General features: G+C 36.2%; 2 protein-coding genes and 1 long non-coding RNA gene across 5 annotated transcripts; 1 reads left to right on the top strand and 2 right to left on the bottom strand.

Annotated features, from left to right (window-relative positions):
• Nucleotides 1-1,259: 1,259 nt before the first annotated feature.
• LOC140809154 (uncharacterized) lies at nt 1,260-12,195 on the bottom strand. Its single transcript, XM_073166648.1, has 3 exons — nt 12,034-12,195; nt 4,706-4,757; nt 1,260-3,867 (listed from the first exon to the last, which is right to left on the bottom strand). Exon 3 carries the CDS (start codon nt 3,863-3,865, stop codon nt 2,741-2,743), a length of 1,125 nt encoding a protein of 374 aa, XP_073022749.1. The 5' UTR covers nt 3,866-3,867; nt 4,706-4,757; nt 12,034-12,195; the 3' UTR covers nt 1,260-2,740.
• LOC140809152 (cleavage and polyadenylation specificity factor subunit 3-I) lies at nt 6,022-17,547 on the bottom strand. 3 transcript variants are annotated; one of them, XM_073166647.1, is made up of 7 exons: nt 17,341-17,534; nt 12,815-12,892; nt 10,117-10,323; nt 9,909-10,006; nt 8,941-8,986; nt 8,705-8,854; nt 6,022-7,862 (listed from the first exon to the last, which is right to left on the bottom strand). In XM_073166647.1, exons 3-7 carry the CDS (start codon nt 10,258-10,260, stop codon nt 6,222-6,224), a joined length of 2,079 nt encoding a protein of 692 aa, XP_073022748.1. In that variant the 5' UTR covers nt 10,261-10,323; nt 12,815-12,892; nt 17,341-17,534; the 3' UTR covers nt 6,022-6,221. The 3 variants fall into 3 exon arrangements, with proteins under 3 accessions (XP_073022748.1, XP_073022747.1, XP_073022746.1); XM_073166646.1 differs by lacking the exon at nt 12,815-12,892 and having other exon boundaries at nt 17,341-17,547; XM_073166645.1 differs by lacking the exons at nt 12,815-12,892; nt 17,341-17,534 and adding an exon at nt 11,878-12,082.
• On the top strand, nt 7,869-8,609 carry LOC140809155 (uncharacterized). Its single transcript, XR_012113081.1, has 2 exons — nt 7,869-8,319; nt 8,455-8,609. It is a non-coding gene; the product is annotated as an uncharacterized lncRNA (long non-coding RNA).
• Nucleotides 17,548-18,534: the final 987 nt, after the last annotated feature.

Genomic DNA, 18,534 nt, shown 5'->3' with positions numbered 1-18,534 from the left:
TTTTGCTTTCATCTCATCTACTTCGAGTTGTTTTTATTTCAATTCAACTTCAACATTTTTCTTGCTTGTATACTTGGAAACTTTGAAAACGTATTTTCTAAATTTACTGTTATACACTCCATGTTCGATTTCATTTTGTCTTTCTTTTTCTTTTTGTTGTCTTCTGACTCATTGGAGAAGTTTCTTCTTCGTTTAAGTCTACATGGAGACTCGCATCTTGATTGGATGAGGTGTTGTTAGCCCCCGACTCCTAGCTCCTCGCCTTCTTCGTGCCAACAAGGTGATCAACTGTGGTGGAGTAAACATTGGACGATATTTTACGATTCTCTACATATGCTCGAAATTAAATGCAACGTCGTTATTTTCCTCGCGATATTTTCCATATGAAAACCGCAATATATCCTCATCACTGTGGCAGCTACGATATGCACTATAAACGCTATTGTAATTTGCTTTGAAGCGATAAACTTTTTTTGAATGGTCTTGTGTCAGTGCGATTGTATGATACTTGCACATTTATTGGGTGCACCTACGGGACGATTCTCATTGTAGTAGCTTACAATACGTCCCTAGAAAGTATTTGTATTCTGATCATCGTCGATGATTGGGTCATCGTTGATAGTGACAAACGAACTCCCTTAAAGCTCGTCTTCAACCTTTCTCCATGCTGATCGTTTTTTCCTAGCCTCAGCGCCAGAATCCACCTTTTCCAAATTTACGAGTTTAATCGGAGATTCGCGATCAGACACATTTGAGTCTTCGTGACAACAGTGAGAGCAAACAGTTCATTTTTCATCAGAGATGTAAAAGGCACACCAGTTTCATATGGGCTAAATGTATAATTGGCGGTTATAGAATATATGAATAATTTGGTAGATATGAAAAATATGGATAATGTGGTAAAATTTATGAATTTTGGGAAGAAAAGTATTTCTAGATAATTTACGAAATTTCTAAAAAATAGCGGTTATTTTCATTATTTCAGAAAAAATAGAATTATAGAAATAAATATTCAAAATAAAATTGATATGATGAAATTATTATAGAGAAAAATTTTGGAGTGATTTATAATGTAGAATGACGTTTAGATGATTGAAATAATTTGTGAAAGATGATGAATATCTATAGGTGAAAATTTGATTTTTTAATTAAAATAGTCGTTAACTAACCATTTAATTTTAAAATTTCAATTGATCACATTTTTTTTTACAATAAATATTATTTTTAAAAAATAATCGTTTGAATCATTAAAAAAACTAAAAAGTAAAAGAGATACGTAGCGTGCGCCAACATTGTGTTCACCCCTTCACACCCTTTTCTGGCACATGCTTGCATGCACCAGAATGAAATTTAAAAAAAAATCAAAACTTGTGCGTTCAAACATATGAACGTCCAAGCTTAGGTGGATTTGTAGGTGGCGTCACATTTTACGCGCAGGGGAACAGATAAACTGAAAGCTTCAAGCCATGTTTTAAGTTCATGGGATTTGGTCTTCTGTGCAAATGAAACAGATTTACATGCATAAGCTTTCAGTCAGATCTTCACTGATGCCATCAAGGAAAATGGGCTGCCTGGTGGTGTAACAGGCTCGAGTTTTCATCCAAAAACCACAAGTGATCGGCAGGAGATGCTAGCCACCTAGAAGTATCAGTCCATGAGATCAGTACCATATTATGATAAAAGAATCGAGAAGAGCCATATTACTATGTACATCTGATCTAGATCCAATCTTTGTATAATTTTTCCAAGGTTGATGACTGAGATTTCAACCATTCTTGCAACCTCCTGCGACGGCTATATGCAGGACCAACAATCCTAAGAGTTCCTTCATGACAATAGATACTCCAAGTAAAGGAGCTCAAATCAAACTTTATTAGCGCCACTGTGCCAGGGTTTTCAAATAGCTGAAAGAAGCATGATAACACGGGAAGCTATAAATCTTCACAAATGCTGGAATGACCATATGAAGGATCATGAGATGTGGTTAAAGACCAAGAAGCTCAGCTGTTAGAAAGTGATCCTTTTGATAGGAACTTGTATAGCAACAACACCACTTACTGCTGGTCATTCTGGATTCTAAACGATTAGAGTATCTAACTATACGATGTAGAAAATGGTTTCAGAAATTCTAGATCAGTTATATCAAAAGATGAAACCACGTGATTGGAAGAATCCACCATAGTTTCAGCACAATGATACTAGAAGTTCGAGTTATACTCTTTTATCCGAAAATAAGGACCTGCATGAGCGAACGTAACTTGTTGTGTTAGGGAAGCGATATACCTTGGTGTTTCAGGAAAAAATGGTCAGCCCGTTATCTTGGTAATTTTAGAGGTAAAACCATACATTATTTCAAATTTACATGGAATAAATAGTTTTGCATGATTGACAATTATAATTTACATGAAAAGGAAAATAATAATCAGGAAAAAAAAAACAAATGAAAGTTGAGAGTAGTGAAATAGCAATTCAAAATCCCATGAATGACTTGATTCAGTGTTACCTTTCTCAATTTGTAAATTTCATAAAAACTGTTGTACTGGTCTTATTTGAACGACTTGATTCAGTGACTTTCTCAAATTGTAATTTCCTTAAATAACTCTTGTACTGGTCATTTGCAGCCCGGAAAATCATTCTAAGTTCTATCAGGAAACCATCATAATATTTGTACTTGATGAAGATAAAAAAAACGTTAATAAACAGAAGAATTTCTACCATATGTCTGCATAAAAGGAACCCGTCATTGAGGAACTGAAAATATCAAGCATCCATTGTCCCAGCATACCCTGATCTCTCTCCCTACTTGAAGCCTCTTTTCTCTGATGATTTTACCCCACTTACCGATCAGGCTATAGTAACTTCCACGCCATTTCAACTTCATCACATAAGACTCACCTGTATCATCATCTCGAGCATTGATACCAACTTGATGCTCGTTCCTCAACTGTTCTCGAGCTTGGTGTGTCCAGTAGAAGAGAATATGATCTTCCACTGCTTTTCCTGGCAATGTAAGGAATGGGTGATTAGTGTCCACATCAGACAACGTTAGTCCCTTTTTAATAGGCCAATTATCATGTCCAGATGATGTTGGGGCATAACGCTCCTCCGGAACTGAGAAGTATAGGCAATTATTTGTCCATCGTATTCTGATTTCTTGACCAACACCAAGTCCTTTATGTCTTACGATATTCCCCCATTTCCCAATGAGATTGTAGTAAATCCCTCGCCATTTCAACTTCATCCCGTGAATATCACCTGTATCATAATCTCGAGCATTTATGGACACTTGCTCTTCTTTTCGCAGTCTTTCCCTTTCTTGTGGCAGCCAATGCACAAGAATATGATCTTCCACAGATCTACGAGGCAATGGGAGAAAAGGATGATTAGGATCAACATCCGAAGATGTCAGAACCTTTTTGATGGGCCAGTAGTCCTGCGACAAGGGTGCTGCAACCATTCGGATTGGTGGCACTACTACAGCTGTTACCTGCTGTTGCGGAACTGAGAAGTGTAAGCAACCATTAAACCACCGTAGTTTAATTTCCTGCCCAACATCAAGTCCCTTTCCACGGACTACTTTTCCCCACTTTCCAATGAGATTATAGTAGCTTCCACGCCATTTCAATTTCATCACATACATTTCACCAGCATCATCATCCTGAGCATCAAAACTTACTTGGCTTTCTGCTCTTAAAAGTTCCTGCTGTTGAGGTGTCATGTATGCCACAATATGAGTTTCTACTTGTTGCCGAGACAAGGTGAGGAAAGGATGAGTGATGTCAACATCAGAGAGTGTGAGTAATTTCCTGATGGGCCAATTATCCTGCACTTGAACTACAGCACTGCAGTTTGCTGCCCTCTTCATTTCTAAATTTAAAAGAAAACGAAAAACCATGAGATTTTGGGTGTTTTAGTTACAACTTACATTAATCCTTGTGATCAACCATTGTAACCACAGATCATGCATGGGACAACTTCCAGATGCTATGGCGTTGATAACAAAATATTCTCAATTTGAAAACACGCATAAATTTTTGAAGCAGTATGAGAAAACTGGCTTGAACAAATGTCATCGACTCCTAGGTGGCAAAAACACAGCTTTTGAAGCCAAAAAGAACTTTCATGTCCTAAACAAACGAAGTGTAGATGCTTCCGTCGTAATTCTCATTAATTTTTCGAATCCAAGAATCCAATGGACACACATCAAATTAAAGCAAGTTAAGATCTCTTGGATCTACTTTGAAAAACATATAACCAAAGTTTAAACACAAGACCTCATGAAAAATCATCCGGTACCACGACATTCCAATTTAATCCACTTTCACTGTTCCTTGCCTGGATAACAGGTACGACATCCTCATCCTTTGAACATTCAAATAAGTAGAACTAAAAATAAAGAATCTATTAACTAAATCCCCAGATAATTTTAATTAATCCAACAATTCAATAATCACGATCCATAAAAACATATGTAAACAGATAAACAGATTTCCCATAGCCTAATCACAACCCTAAAAAGCGAAACACCAAAATTAAACGACGGCGGCACTAATTGAGAAAAATTAATCGACGGCGGCACTAATTGAGAAAAATTACAACGCATATATAGATGTTTCCGAAGGTGTGTTAGCTAGCTCACATATAAAAATTAAATTTCCACGCTTTAGCTAAGCAGATTATACCAAAAATGGAAGAGATCACTTACTTTGATACGAAGAGAGGTGAAATCGTGATTGAGCGCGGCCAGAATTTGATGCCTAGAAGAACGATAAGATTAAGATTGTTGTGAGCTTATCAACGAGTGAAATGATGAATTAATAAGGGTGTAGGTAGGAAGCGCATGGAAGAAAAACATCAACACAATTTCTGCGAGTCCAGGCGGTGGCAGAACTGGCGGCGGCGGGAGTAGTTGAAGTGGCGTAGGCGCGTGAGTGAACTTGAGAATGTTGGAGAGAGAGAGAGAGAGAGAGAGAGAGAGAGAGAGAATTGATAGGGTCCGTGAGTTTGATTAAAAATAAATAGCGATTGGTTGATTGCTACTGCCTCTCTTTTCATTTTCTGAGGGCATTGCACTTGCAGCAGGAAGATTGAGGATGTATGCCATTATTGTTTGGATGGAAAAATGAATGGTTTTGCAGTTCGACGGCTTTTCGAATTGGATCAAAAAAATATTTGATTTATATTCGAAATCATCGAATTCGAATAAAGTTTATAAAGTTTCCAACTATTTTTAGTAGAATTCGAGCTCAAACTGTATTGCTCGATAGTTCGTAAACAGCTAGCAAATTTTATTACAATAATATAAATATATTTAAAGTATTTATTTTCGAATAATTCACGAATTTGTTCAAACTTTGTTCCAGCCGAAACGTCAATATTTTAGTGATATTCGACTCGATTAAGTTCCTATTCCCATGTAACTCCAATAGTAGGATATTGTTTGTTTGATTTCTCAGTGATATTGTTAGTTGTATAGAAATTAGAGTCTCCCATTCCCTTGTGACTCCTATATGATATTGTTTGTTTGATTTCTCAGTGATATTGTTAGTTGTATAGAAATTAGAGTTGTGAGACGATCTCACGAATTTTTATCAATAAAACGTGTCAACGCCACCTGTAAAAAGTAATATTCTTAGTATAAAAAGTAATTTTTTTTCATGGACGACTCAAATAAGATATTTGACCCACGAAATTGATCCGTGTGACCGTCTCACAAGAGTTTTTGTGTAGAAATTGTTTACGGGTTTATACTTGAATATTTATCAGAGGATCGTTTATTTAGTGATAAAAAAGTATTATCATGGTAGATTATTTGTGACATATCCTATCCAAAAAGCAACGTGTTTAATGATATACTTTCTTAATCCCATTGAGATTGTCGTACGAATATCTTAATAAATATTGACTAAATTGTGGTAAAAAGAAGTAAAATTTGATTGTTGACATTCACACTCAAACGTATTTTCTGTAATATTTTAGTGGCAAAATCAATTATAATATATAAAATAAATATACTCGAAATTTATACGCCAAATAATTCCGAATGATATAATTCCTAATCAAACAATTTCCCACAAATCAGCGTATTCATTTAGGCTTTTTCAGAAAATAACTGCTAAATATTCCGGACATTCTCCAACGTACCATGCAAGGCAAGGCGCAAGCTTCGTGCGTACTAACGTTACAACTATGAGCAACAGGTAAGAATATTCATTGAGGTACTAGGATCCTTGAAGAGGGATTGGTTTCACCGCGGTCGTGATTCGTCTAAATGCAGTCTTAACCCGTTCTTTAAGGCCTTCGTTCTCACTCTCGACTTCACCGTTTTGTTTGTTGAGACGTGCCAAATTCCCATCAACATCAATCACCAGTCTCCCGTCGCTCTCATATTTCACGTTTCCGAATAAAGATACAAGGAGTGCATGAATGATTTTGTCCGCTTTCTTGGTTCTTTCATCTTCGCTTGGTTCTTGTTCGGACTCGACCACCACCTTAGGCAATTCCCGACTAGCATTTAGAACCAGAGCAACGATGGAGTCTGAGACCATATCACTGACGGGATCTGCTGTCCAGTGCAGTGAAACGTGATTATCTGATTCTTGCTTGACTGTTACTCTGTCGTGCACTCGAAAAGTTGGAACCCCAGATTCTTCATCTGACGAGGATTCTACACTTTCATAAATCTTTTTAAGCCTGTATTTTATAACACCAAAGGCACCGGAATAAGGGATTGTGATCCTCTGAAGTATGTTACCGGTAGATTGTTGGGAGAAGATGTGGAGATCTTCGGGTGCCATGATCTGATAAGTGAAGCCCTTTTTGACAAGCAAACCAGAAACGATTCCACCAACGGCAGGTGTTTCTTCGGCTAACTTTCCTATAGTTTTTGCCATTTTCTGGGAGTTGAAGTGCATTTCCACAGACTGACAGTTCTTTGGGGTTATGATTTTTGTGTTTCCGTCGGCAAACACGGAGAGGAGCTTCTGTTTGAGACGTCCCATCTCATTTGCCTCACCGTGAACCAGGATGATGTTGGGAGGCATAAGCTCTTTCAGAAATGTGCTCGTTTGGTTATAATCTGCATGAGCCGAGAAGGAAATATAGTGGACTTGCATGTTCAGAGCGGCCGTCAAACCGCTTGCAAGGGTAACTTCTTTAGGTTCGTTAATAATGGTTTTTGCCAACGTCCCTTCGACAACATACCCAGGTATAACACAAGCATTTCTCTTGTCTGAGCACCATCTGTCAAACAGCTGTCTCGACAACCCACTTTGAAGCCCACCAGGGGTAGCCATCACCACGGCTGGGCCAACATCGCGAAATTCATCAAGACTTTTTAATGGAGAAATGTGTTTGAAATCAAATGGATTTGAACTGGCGAACTGGTTGCGGATTCTCTCATTCATCGCATTAATGTAGGTTTGATAAACGGCCATGCATCTTTTTGCAAGAGGAGAAGCATAATATATAGGGACATTGTGGAGTTCAGGATGGCTTGACCAGTACTCGTCAAGGATCAGTAGTAGTTCTTGTGCACGGCCAAGGGCAAAAGCAGGGATCAGAACTCGGCCACCTTGAGAAACTGTTGAGTGAATGACATCAGTAAAAAGTTTTTCTCGTATATGACGAGGTTGGTGATTTTGAACACCATAAGTCGATTCAATAATGCAAACATCAGGTGAGAATTGTGGGAGCTCAGCAGCACGAAGGTGTCGGTCTTCTTCTCGGGAATAGTCACCAGTGTAGAGTACTCGAACACCAGCAATGTCAACCATAAACATGGCAGCACCAAGCACATGACCAGCAGTATAACACCAAAAGCGGACACCATTAACCTCCAGAGTCTGATGAAAGTCAATAACCTGTACAGCAAGTAAATATCAGGCAGGTGACGCTTACATTTTGACTTTCTTGAATCTTGACCCTTAGGGACATGGTAACAAAACAGCCTATTTGCTTATTCAACAACTCGCTGATCAATTTAGGCAGTAGGCAGTAGGCAGTGATAACTGGTTAGTACAGACACTTTTCCAAAAACAACAGTTTTTTGACAGATTCATTTACAGCAAGAAAAAACACAACATATGAGATTGATGATAGACTATTTTATATCACACAATGCACCAGAGCAGAATAAGACACATGGGTAATGCATTATCACCAGACTCTTCCCCATGTACTTAAATACTTCGAATGTCATAGGGAGCATTCAGTTTCAGAACTCACATGGTATCCGCAAAACAAAAATACAGATTGCCACTTCAGTGTCATTTACTACACTACACAATTCCATCCCAAACACCCATGTTATTTCTCAGTGTTTGGAAAAAAGTTTACTGCAATTTAGGTTACACATGAATAAAAATTAATGCCAGATTACTCTGTGATCAGAGTGAGGCTCCTGGATCGAGTTTATTATGGTGCGTCAAACTCCAGGAATATCTCAAAGCACAGGCGATTTGCACCACGGAACTAATTACGTATCCACAAGAATGGATGCAATTTCCCATTCCAAGCACGAAAAAAAGGGAAAGAATAAAGATACATGACACATTAACAAATCATCACCTTGTTGATTCTCACAATTTAAGTGGCGGATAAACTCATTATTTAAAGATCGCTTTACAACTTGTACATAATCATCTTCTAACCTATAGTACATGCCAAGTAAGAGAGACATCAAAATGTTAAAATATCAGCAAACCTCAATTTTATCCATTGAACGGATAATGTCTTGTTCGTCATACAGCATATCTTCAACCGAAACCTTGCTAACTTTAACATAATCGGTCAAAAGCAACTTGTAAATGGCTTTAGTTGCATGTGTCATGAAAACACGGCCCTTGAATGTAGTCTAACATGAAAAGGAAAGAACTATGAGCCTACAAAACAGAAACGTGTTAATTGTGCTATTTTAAGATCATGATCAAAGCAACCAACCTTCTCCAGAAAATACGGGAGAGAAGCAGCATGGTCCAAGTGAAAACTGCATGCAAAAAGCACCATAACAATATTGAGGGACCTAAATGTAGGATACTACAGACTGCAAATATTAAACTATAGTTTGAATTGTTAAAAAAAAACTATAGTTTCACAAAACTTGGAAAAAAAAGGTTTAGTAAGCATTTCAACATTTTTGTCACCTTTCAGATCAAATATACCAACTTCATTAAAGCCTGATGATTCTCAGAGGCATTACCATTCTTGTTACCCACAAGTTAGCAAGTGATCAATAGTGTCTTGCGTAGTATTTCTGCGCACGCCTGATATTTATCTGTTTATTTGATTATATAAGCTCCTATGTTATTTTTCACTCGTGCATTATATCACATTCTCATTCATTTGCATTCCGACAATAGCTGAAGGGTTAAACCAAATTCCTTCAATTTTCAACACTCAAATAGTTCTCAACGGATACTATCAATTTTAAGTATAAATTGAACACAAGAATTAATATCAAACTCCAGGCCTATAAAACTATTGATTCAGTTCGCTAGCAACTCTTAATTGCCTCCTTAGTAGCATGGAACAACATCAACAACTTTTCTAACTTTTCACTTAAACTTTCCAATCAAATCCATCAAAGATACTAATGTGACAGGAAGCAACAAAATTAGTAGATTGGTCCACTCTCCTCCCAAAAAAAGAACCCACTAAAAGCAAACAAATTTTTACTGACTGGTAATTAATGACTCTTTTTCAGGATAATGATCCTATCAAAGTAGTCCAGCTAAGCAACAGCGGTTTTCATCATCGCAGTGTCTAACGGGAGGAAAGGTTTGATAAAGCCACATACAAGTAGTACAGTGATCAATGCCACTAAGACAAAACAAAAAGAAGAGGCAACAAAACTAACACATATGCTAAATAAAGGGCAGAAATGAACAATAAATAAAAGTAAGACATACTGAGTAACAAGAAGAACGTCAATCTTTGAAGGATCTATTTCATCAAAATAAGGCAACGCAGCCATGCCTGAGACAGCCGGATGAATGCCACAGTCGAACTAACATAAAAATGAATGGAGCTTGTCAATAATTCACAAAATCCAATCATCTTATTAGGGTTGCCATGTCTTGCTTATTAAATGTGGCAGTAAATCTAAATTCGACATACCATAATATTTTTCCCCTTGTAAGTCATGTAAACACAGGAGCGCCCCACTTCGCTGCCTGCTCCCAAAGGTGTGATAATGAGCTCATCCCCATCATTGGTCGCAGATCTCTTTGAAGAAGGAGATGGTTGCCCTGTTGAAGCCATTATTGTTGATTCCAAAATCCAGATCGCAATACCAAACTTCCTTAATTAAGCAACTAATCCACCCTGCTCCATATAAGAAAACAAAAGGAGAGAGGTGAGATTAGGACATTGTCAGGGAAAATGTGAAAATCGGGAGCGTCGGAAGTGTTTATTCAATAAAAAGGAGTGGAGTATATTTTACTTTTTTACCCTTTATTTACACTTATTTAAAATCTAATTTTGTCGATTAGTATATTTAAATTTTAATTTCATTTATAATAAAATTTAAAATACCTACTACCTACATCTCACTAATCTCTTTTCCATCTTTCTGGTTCCTTTTTATTATTCTTCTCATCACTATTTTTGTCAAATTTGTTTGGTTTCTCACTGTACACGTTATAAAAATGAGTCTATAAGATATTGGTTCGGAAGAAATTCAACGAGACAATCAAATTATTATTTTGATTTTTACCACTAATTTTTTGATTAGGTCGATCTTTAGTCATTGTTCTTTGAGTGTAAATCTATTTGTTCGTTTCTTGTTCGACCTGTTGCTCATCCTAAATAGATCGATTTTCACACACAGCACACAGACAACGAATTTTGGGTCGAAGCTTCACACTGGGTCGAGCTTGTAAAGAACTCGACCCATTTACATCTGAGTCGAGCTCGACCCAAGTGGTGGGTCTAGGCTTGATGTTTGGGTGGAGTTTGGGTAGAGTGAGTTATTGTGTTTGTGGTGGAGTGGGTAGAGCAAGTGGAGTTTGGGTGGAATTTGAGTTGAGTGGGTGGAGTTTGGGCGGAGTTGGTGAATTTTGGGTAGAGTTTGGGTTGAGTAGGTGCATTTTGAGTGGAGCCAACTCAACCCAAGCTCAACCCAAATTCCACCCACTCAACCCAAACTCTACCCAAAATGCACCAACTCAACCCAAACTTAATTTGAAAAACACGCATAAATTTTAAGAGCAGTATGAGAAAAATGGCTTGAACAAATGTCATCGACTCCTAGGTGGCAAAAACACAGTTTTTGAAGCCAAACAGAACTTTTATGTCGTAAACAAACGAAGTGTAGATGCTTCCGTTGTAATTCTCATTAATTTCTCAAATCCAAGAATCCAATGGACACACATCAAATTAAAGCAAGGTTAAGATCTCTTGGATCTGCTTTGAAAAAACATATAACCGAAGTTTAAATACAAGACCAATTGAAAAATCATCAGGTACCACAACATTCCAATTTAATCCACTTTCACTGTTCTTTGCCTGGATAACAGGTACGACATGCTCATCCTTTGAACATTCAAATAAGTATAACTAAAAATAAAGAATCTATTTAACTAAATCCCCCGGATAATTTTAATTAATCCAACAGTTCAATAATCATGATTAATAAAAACATATGTAGACAGATAAACAAATCTCCCGTAGCCTAATCACAACCCTAAAAAGCGAAGCACCAAAATTAAACGACGGCGGCACTAATTGAGAAAAATTAATCGACGGCGGCACTAATTGAGCAAACTTACAACGCATATATAGATGTTTCCGAAGGTGTGTTAGCTAGCTCACATCCAAAAATTAAATTTCTACGCTTTAGCTAAGCAGATTATACCAAAAATGGAAGAGATCACTTACTTTGATACGAAGAGAGGTGAAATCGTGATTGAACGCGGCCAGAATTTGATGCCTAGAAGAACGATAAGATTAAGATTGTTGCGAGCTTATCGACGAGTGAAATGATGAATTAATAAGGGTGTAGGTAGGAAGCGCATGGAAGAAAAACATCAACACAATTTCTGTGAGTCCAGGCGGCGGCAGCAGAACTGGCGGCCGGGAGTAGGTGAAGTGGCGTAGGCGCGTGAGTGAACTTGAGAATGTTGGAAAGAGAGAGAGAGAGAGAGGGAGAATGTTGGGCCTGTTTATTTCTCGTAGGGAGCTTCTGAACCTGCTTGAGATAATCTATGGGCTTTATTTTTCTTACTTCAGTATTTCTTTGAAAAAATCGATCTACAGGACTTTATTTCACTTCTTTAATCAAATTTTTTTTTAAAGATGAGATTGAAAAGGATGTTCCAAAAAAAAGATGAATAATTTTATATTTCAATCTAACAGTTAAAAAATTTATTTGGTTTTTGGAAATAAATAGAAGCAAAAACACTATTCCATGATTCTCTACCACTTGATTCATGAGTGAGATAGATAAGTGAAGGATTAGAAGATGAAAGAAAAAGATAAATAATGTAATTTGATGAATTGTAATGTGTTTGGTTAGATTTTAGTGTGAATGATAAAATTCGTAGTACCGAGAAAAAATACAGGTAAAAACTTGTGTGAGACGGTCTCACGGGTCGTATTTGTGAGACGGATATCTTATTTGGGTCATCCATGAAAAAATATTACTTTTTATACTAAGAATATTACGGTATGGTTGACCCGTCTCACGGATTAAGATCCGCATATTGCAAGCATTACAGTAAAATTGTTGGAAAGAATATGTTCCTGTGTGAATTGCCATGATTGACATCTCACTAACTTAATAAATCCTTCCACAACAACTTTGCAGAAGGAATACCTATTATAATGCAATGCAGTAGAAGCAGAAGACATGGGCATCAAACTTCCATAGAATTTGCGCAGCAAACACATATTCCTTGACACATAAAATTTTAAAAAAATTAGGAGGTAGAGACAAGGGGTTTATGCAGTGCACTTTTCGATTGCATATGGTCGTCGACACGAGGGTTTCGAATGGACTGAAAATCAGGATGGCTATATGAGCCTGAGCATGCCCATTGCTTTGTGATAACCTAATTGAGCTCGATATGTCAAAATTAGTTTTATATAACACAGCATTTGAAGAGTACAAATAAATGTGTACTAAAATTCCATGGACATCTAACGCCCAATTGAAGTGATTTCCATTTGACATTAACTTGAGCAGTAACAAACATGACCACCACTGGTCTAGTGGTTAGATCAATTTTATTTATATGGGTTTATACCTGAATAATTATATGTGTGGATTGTCTATTAAGTTAATCTTGTTGTGAATAGTAGAGAATATAGAGAAGAGAGAATGATTTTTGTGTACTTTATTCATCATAGGAGACCTCTATTTATAGAGTAGATTTACAAACTTGAATAGGTAACAATATCAATAATCATCTATAATATCTTTTTTATAACACTCCCCCTTAGATGATTATCGACTCATTAAATTACTTCTAAGAGATGTGGGAGTTCAAATGTTGCCTCGTTAAAACCTTGTCAGTAAAAACCCAATGGGAAAACCTGAACGAAGGAAAAAGAGTACAACAATAGATACTCCCCCTGATTTCAATCATCTGAGATCCTTCAACTGATGCATCCCTATCTTGTGCACCAATTTCTTGAATGTTGAAGTTGGTAATGCCTTTGTAAATAAGTCAGCTACATTGTCGCTTGAGCGAATTTGATGGACGTCAATATCACCATTTTCTTGAAGCTCATGTGTATAGAAAAACTTTGGTGAAATATGCTTTGTTCTATCACCTTTGATGTAGCCTCCTTTTAACTGCGCAATGCAAGCAGTATTATCTTCGAATATTACTGTTGGGTCATCTTTGGCTGTTGGGAGTCCACATGATTCTTGAATATGTTGTGTCATAGATCTCAACCACACACACTCCCGACTTGCTTCATGCATTGCAATGATCTCAGAGTGATTTGAAGACGTCGCTGTTAAGGATTGCTTCACCGACTTCCATGATATAGCAGTGTCTCCTCGTGTAAACACATAACCTGTCTGGGATTTAGCTTTATGTGGATCAGAAAGATATCCTGCATCTGCATATCCAACTAAAGGAGACTTTGATTTTGTCGAATAAAATAATCCCATATCAATTGTACCCCGAAGGTAACGAAATATGTGTTTTACACCATTCCAATGTCTTCGGGTTGGACATGAGTTATATCTCGCTAAAAGATTAACAGAAAATGATATATCTGGGCGAGTACAATTTGCGAGATATGACAGTGCACCAATGGCACTTAAATATGGTACTTCTGGACCAACGATTTCTTCTCCATTTTCAGGTGGTCGAAAAGGATCTTTGTTAGCATCAAGTGATCGAACATACATGGGTGATGCTAATGGGTGTGCCTTGTCCATGTAAAAGCGCTTTAGTATTTTTTCTGTATATGATGATTGATGAACAAATATTCCCTCTTGCAAATGTTCAATTTGCAATCCGAGACAAAATTTTGTCTTTCCTAAATCTTTCATCTCAAACTCATTTTTCAAGTAATTGGCAGTTTTAGTAAGCTCTTCTGGAGTGCCAATAAGATTTAGATCATCAACATATACTGCCACAATTGCAAAGCCCTCATCTGTTCTTTTTATAAAAGCGCATGGACAAATAGCATTATTTGTGTATCCTTCTTTTAACAAATATTCACTAAGACGATTGTACCACATGCGACCAGATTGCTTTAATCCATATAAGGATTTATGCAGTTTTATTGATAACATAGCCTTGGGTGCTTCAAATTCAAGTTTGGTGATGTTCGCCATTGCAACTTAAAAAGAAAGAAAAAAAAATTATATAATTAGAATCATGACATAAATAGAGTAAAATTGTATTACTATTATTGAAAATAAATATTATAACAAATTATGCATGTTACTACTTTTACTATGCAATTTTGAAATTTTGTTATTCTATTTGTTAAACTAACATCGATGCAGGTGTACATTGAGATGTGCTCAATTAATAATTTATGTATCTATTACAAATTGCACTAAATACAAATTGTAGCATTATAAACTAAAGAAAATAAAACTCTTTTACGCACAATAATTCTAAATACGTAAAACAAATATCACAGAATTCTGCCCAACTAAATTTCAAATGAACTTTATACAAATTTCAAAGTAAATTTCAAAGTCACTGATCACAGAGATTTGATTAGATATACAAAATCCAAGTAAATTTCAAATGAACTTTATACAAATTTAAATAATTTCAATAGCATCGGGATGAGATAACTTGAAATCAATCTATTAAATCGTTCTAAGATAAAAACATCAAAATCCAAATAATATAAATCTTAAACAACAATACATTGATAATCAATATTCTTCAAGAATATTGTCGAAACATATGATAGTTATCTAAATTCTTCAGGAATATGATAACATTATATTTTATATCAATATTATTCATAGATATTGATAGATCTTTATGATTTTATATCAAGATTCTTCGGGAATATTGATAAATCTTATTCATTAATATTTTATTCATAGATCTATCAATATCTTCAACATAAAGTCGTGTTGTGCTACTTCAGGAGCATCAACATAAAATTAAAAGTTGTGCTTCTTCAGGAGCATCAACATAAATCTATAATTTGTGCTACTTCGGGAGCATCAATATTAAATCTAAATATTGTGCTTCTTCAAGAGCATTCATACAAGAATAAGAATAAATTATTTATAAATTTTACCTTGAAGAGCACTCGTGCTGATAACGTGTTGTGAATAGTAGAGAATATAGAGAAGAGAGAATGATTTTTGTGTACTTTATTCATCATAGGAGACCTCTATTTATAGAGTAGATTTACAAACTTGAATAGGTAACAATATCAATAATCATCTATAATATCTTTTCTATAACAAATCTCAAAATAAAGTGATCAATTAATGTTTTGGGTTATTGGGCTTTAACGTATCTAATGGGTGATGCGCTAAAACAGAAATATCAGAAGATATTGATAAATATTATCTATAAATATGTTCATGGTCCTCAGATCTCGCGTTATCACTTTCACTATTCTATCTCATTAAGGCTGCGTTTGGTTGGAAGGATAGGATAAACTAATGATTAGTACGTAAATGATAAAGAAAATGATTTTGGTAGGATTGTAATATATGGTGTAAAATAATATTATGTTTGGTAAGATTTTTAAGTGTAGGATAATTTTGAATTTTTGGATGAAAAGACGAAATTGCCGTTTCCGGAAAATTAGCGACGGATTTTAAAACCGTCGCTATTAGCGACGGTTTTTGAGAAACCGTCGCCGATCTGGATCGGTTTTGAATTATTTTAGTTACTCAAAAATTTGACATTTAGCGACCGTTTGAAAACAAAACGGTCGCTATTTGCGACGGTTTTTTTACAAACCGTCGCTAAACAGCTGTCGGCCGGCGGTCCATCGCCTGTCGGCCGGTGCTCGGCCGCGGTTGGCGGTCCGGCGGCGGTTGTGGAGGCGGCAGTCGGTGGCGGGAAGTGGTGGTAAGTTTGATTTTAGGCGGGAAGTGGTGGTGAGTTTGAATTTAGGAGAAGGGTAAAATTGGAAAAATAGGAGGTATTAAGAGTGGGATAAATAATCCTAGAGGGTGAGGAGGTATTATTTTAACCTACCTAATATAACCTAATCATTCATAGGAGGGATTGACTTGGTTAAATAATCACCCCAACCAAACGCCGGATAGAGTAGGATAAAATTATCTATCCTACCCTATCACCCCAACCAAACGTTACCTAAGAAAATAGTTCTGAAGAGAAATTAAAGGATTCTGTCAAAACAGAAACTAAAGGATTCTGTCAAAACAGAAACTAAAGGATTCTCTCAAAGGAAAGGACGCGTAGACGTTCTAAAAAATTCAGGATTATGGCTTCAAGTACACTTCAGTTTAAGTTTTCAGTCAAATTCTTAATGATTTAATAGGTTTTTCCCGCACAAGTACCTACCAGCGCAACCCATCATAAACGCCAAGACCCCATGTAGTCTGGTGGCAACTGACCCTTCATCGGAGCATGTGTCGCACGCTGACACTTGCAGTCATGGGTGCAAGGCGCGGCAACAAATGGGACGACTGGGTACAGTCGCTACTTCAGCTAGCATTTCATGTATTTCGCCAACGAACTAAACTATCCGGGGAAACGACTAATTCATATACGGGTAGGAATGTTCAAACCGGACCGAAAATTTGACTAAGGATCCATTTGAACAAAGCATTGACTTTGGAGTTCCAAATAAACTAAACAACAAAAAGAATTCATACAGGCCAGCGCAAATTCAGCTTTCGAAACTTAAAAACAGTTTTGAACTCACCCCGCAAGTTGGAGATGATGTGAATAAAGGTGCAGGCCTACCGTTGTACAGAGATCTGTCCCTTTCTCTCCGAAGACTGTCTCTAATGGATACAAAGGCAGATGCTGGAGGCGGAGGGGAGGCGGGAACAAGTTGATTTTCAGAAAAGGGCTGTAGCTGTAAGTGGCGATGGGCTTGGGTTTTCAAAATTTTTTTGTCTGATTTTGTAGCCCTATTTCTTTATCTAATTGAATGGGCCTTTTTAAAAAATGTTCTATCATTTTTTATCTTGTAGAGCATCATTTTAAAATGATTATGGAGTTTTTCTCTAAAATCTCGGAAATCTAGGGATGTTATAAAGTCGAGTTGAATCAAATCGAGCTGAACTTTTGGATATTTGAGTTTGAATCGTTTATCGAACCGAGCTTGATCTTTATTTAACAAATATATTCATAACTTACGAGTTTTTATCGAGTCAAATGAACTTAATAAATATAAATTATAAATTTTTTAAAAATAAAATATTATATTTAGAAAAAAAAATACAATATTCTTATTAAAATTTGTAATTTTATTCTACAAACAAATTTAATATATTTTTAATTTATAAATACAATATCAAAACTATTATTTTTCATCAAAGAACTGAATCATGAGGCTATTAACGAATCTGTTCACGAACCAAATATAATAAAGCTTGAGCTTGATTTGTTTATTTTAACGAGTTTCAATTAACAATCTCAAAATAATTTTTATCGAATCAAACTTCGAATATCTCACAAGTGGCTTGATTCATTTTTACATCCATACTCGAAATTGACGTATTTCGGTCAATGAAAATAGAGTGGGAGTATTACTCTCACTGTATATCCAATGTTTATCATTAATCTAAATATGTGAATTTAATATTTGACCCCGCAGGAAAAAAAATTAAGGATCATTAGATTTATCACAAGGGTACTACTACATTCAAGATTGATTGAACTGAACATGTTTTCCCCATATGATACTGATTAAGGTTGACTGCAGAGTTTTATGTACGTTTCAATAGTTGTGATGTGAGGTCTCGTGTTTTTGACAAACAATGGACATGAAAGCACAAACAATGAAGTAGGAAGATACCGAGAATTATTGTCTCATTCAAGCCAGGGGTGTATGATATGCAACATATATGCTTGTTACATAAAAGTATTTAAAATGAATAGTCATTTTCCT

This window comes from Primulina eburnea, chromosome 13 (genome assembly GCF_022965805.1).
Source record: "Primulina eburnea isolate SZY01 chromosome 13, ASM2296580v1, whole genome shotgun sequence".
Taxonomy (NCBI): Eukaryota; Viridiplantae; Streptophyta; class Magnoliopsida; order Lamiales; family Gesneriaceae; genus Primulina; species Primulina eburnea.
This window is presented reverse-complemented; position numbering and strand designations above follow the sequence as displayed.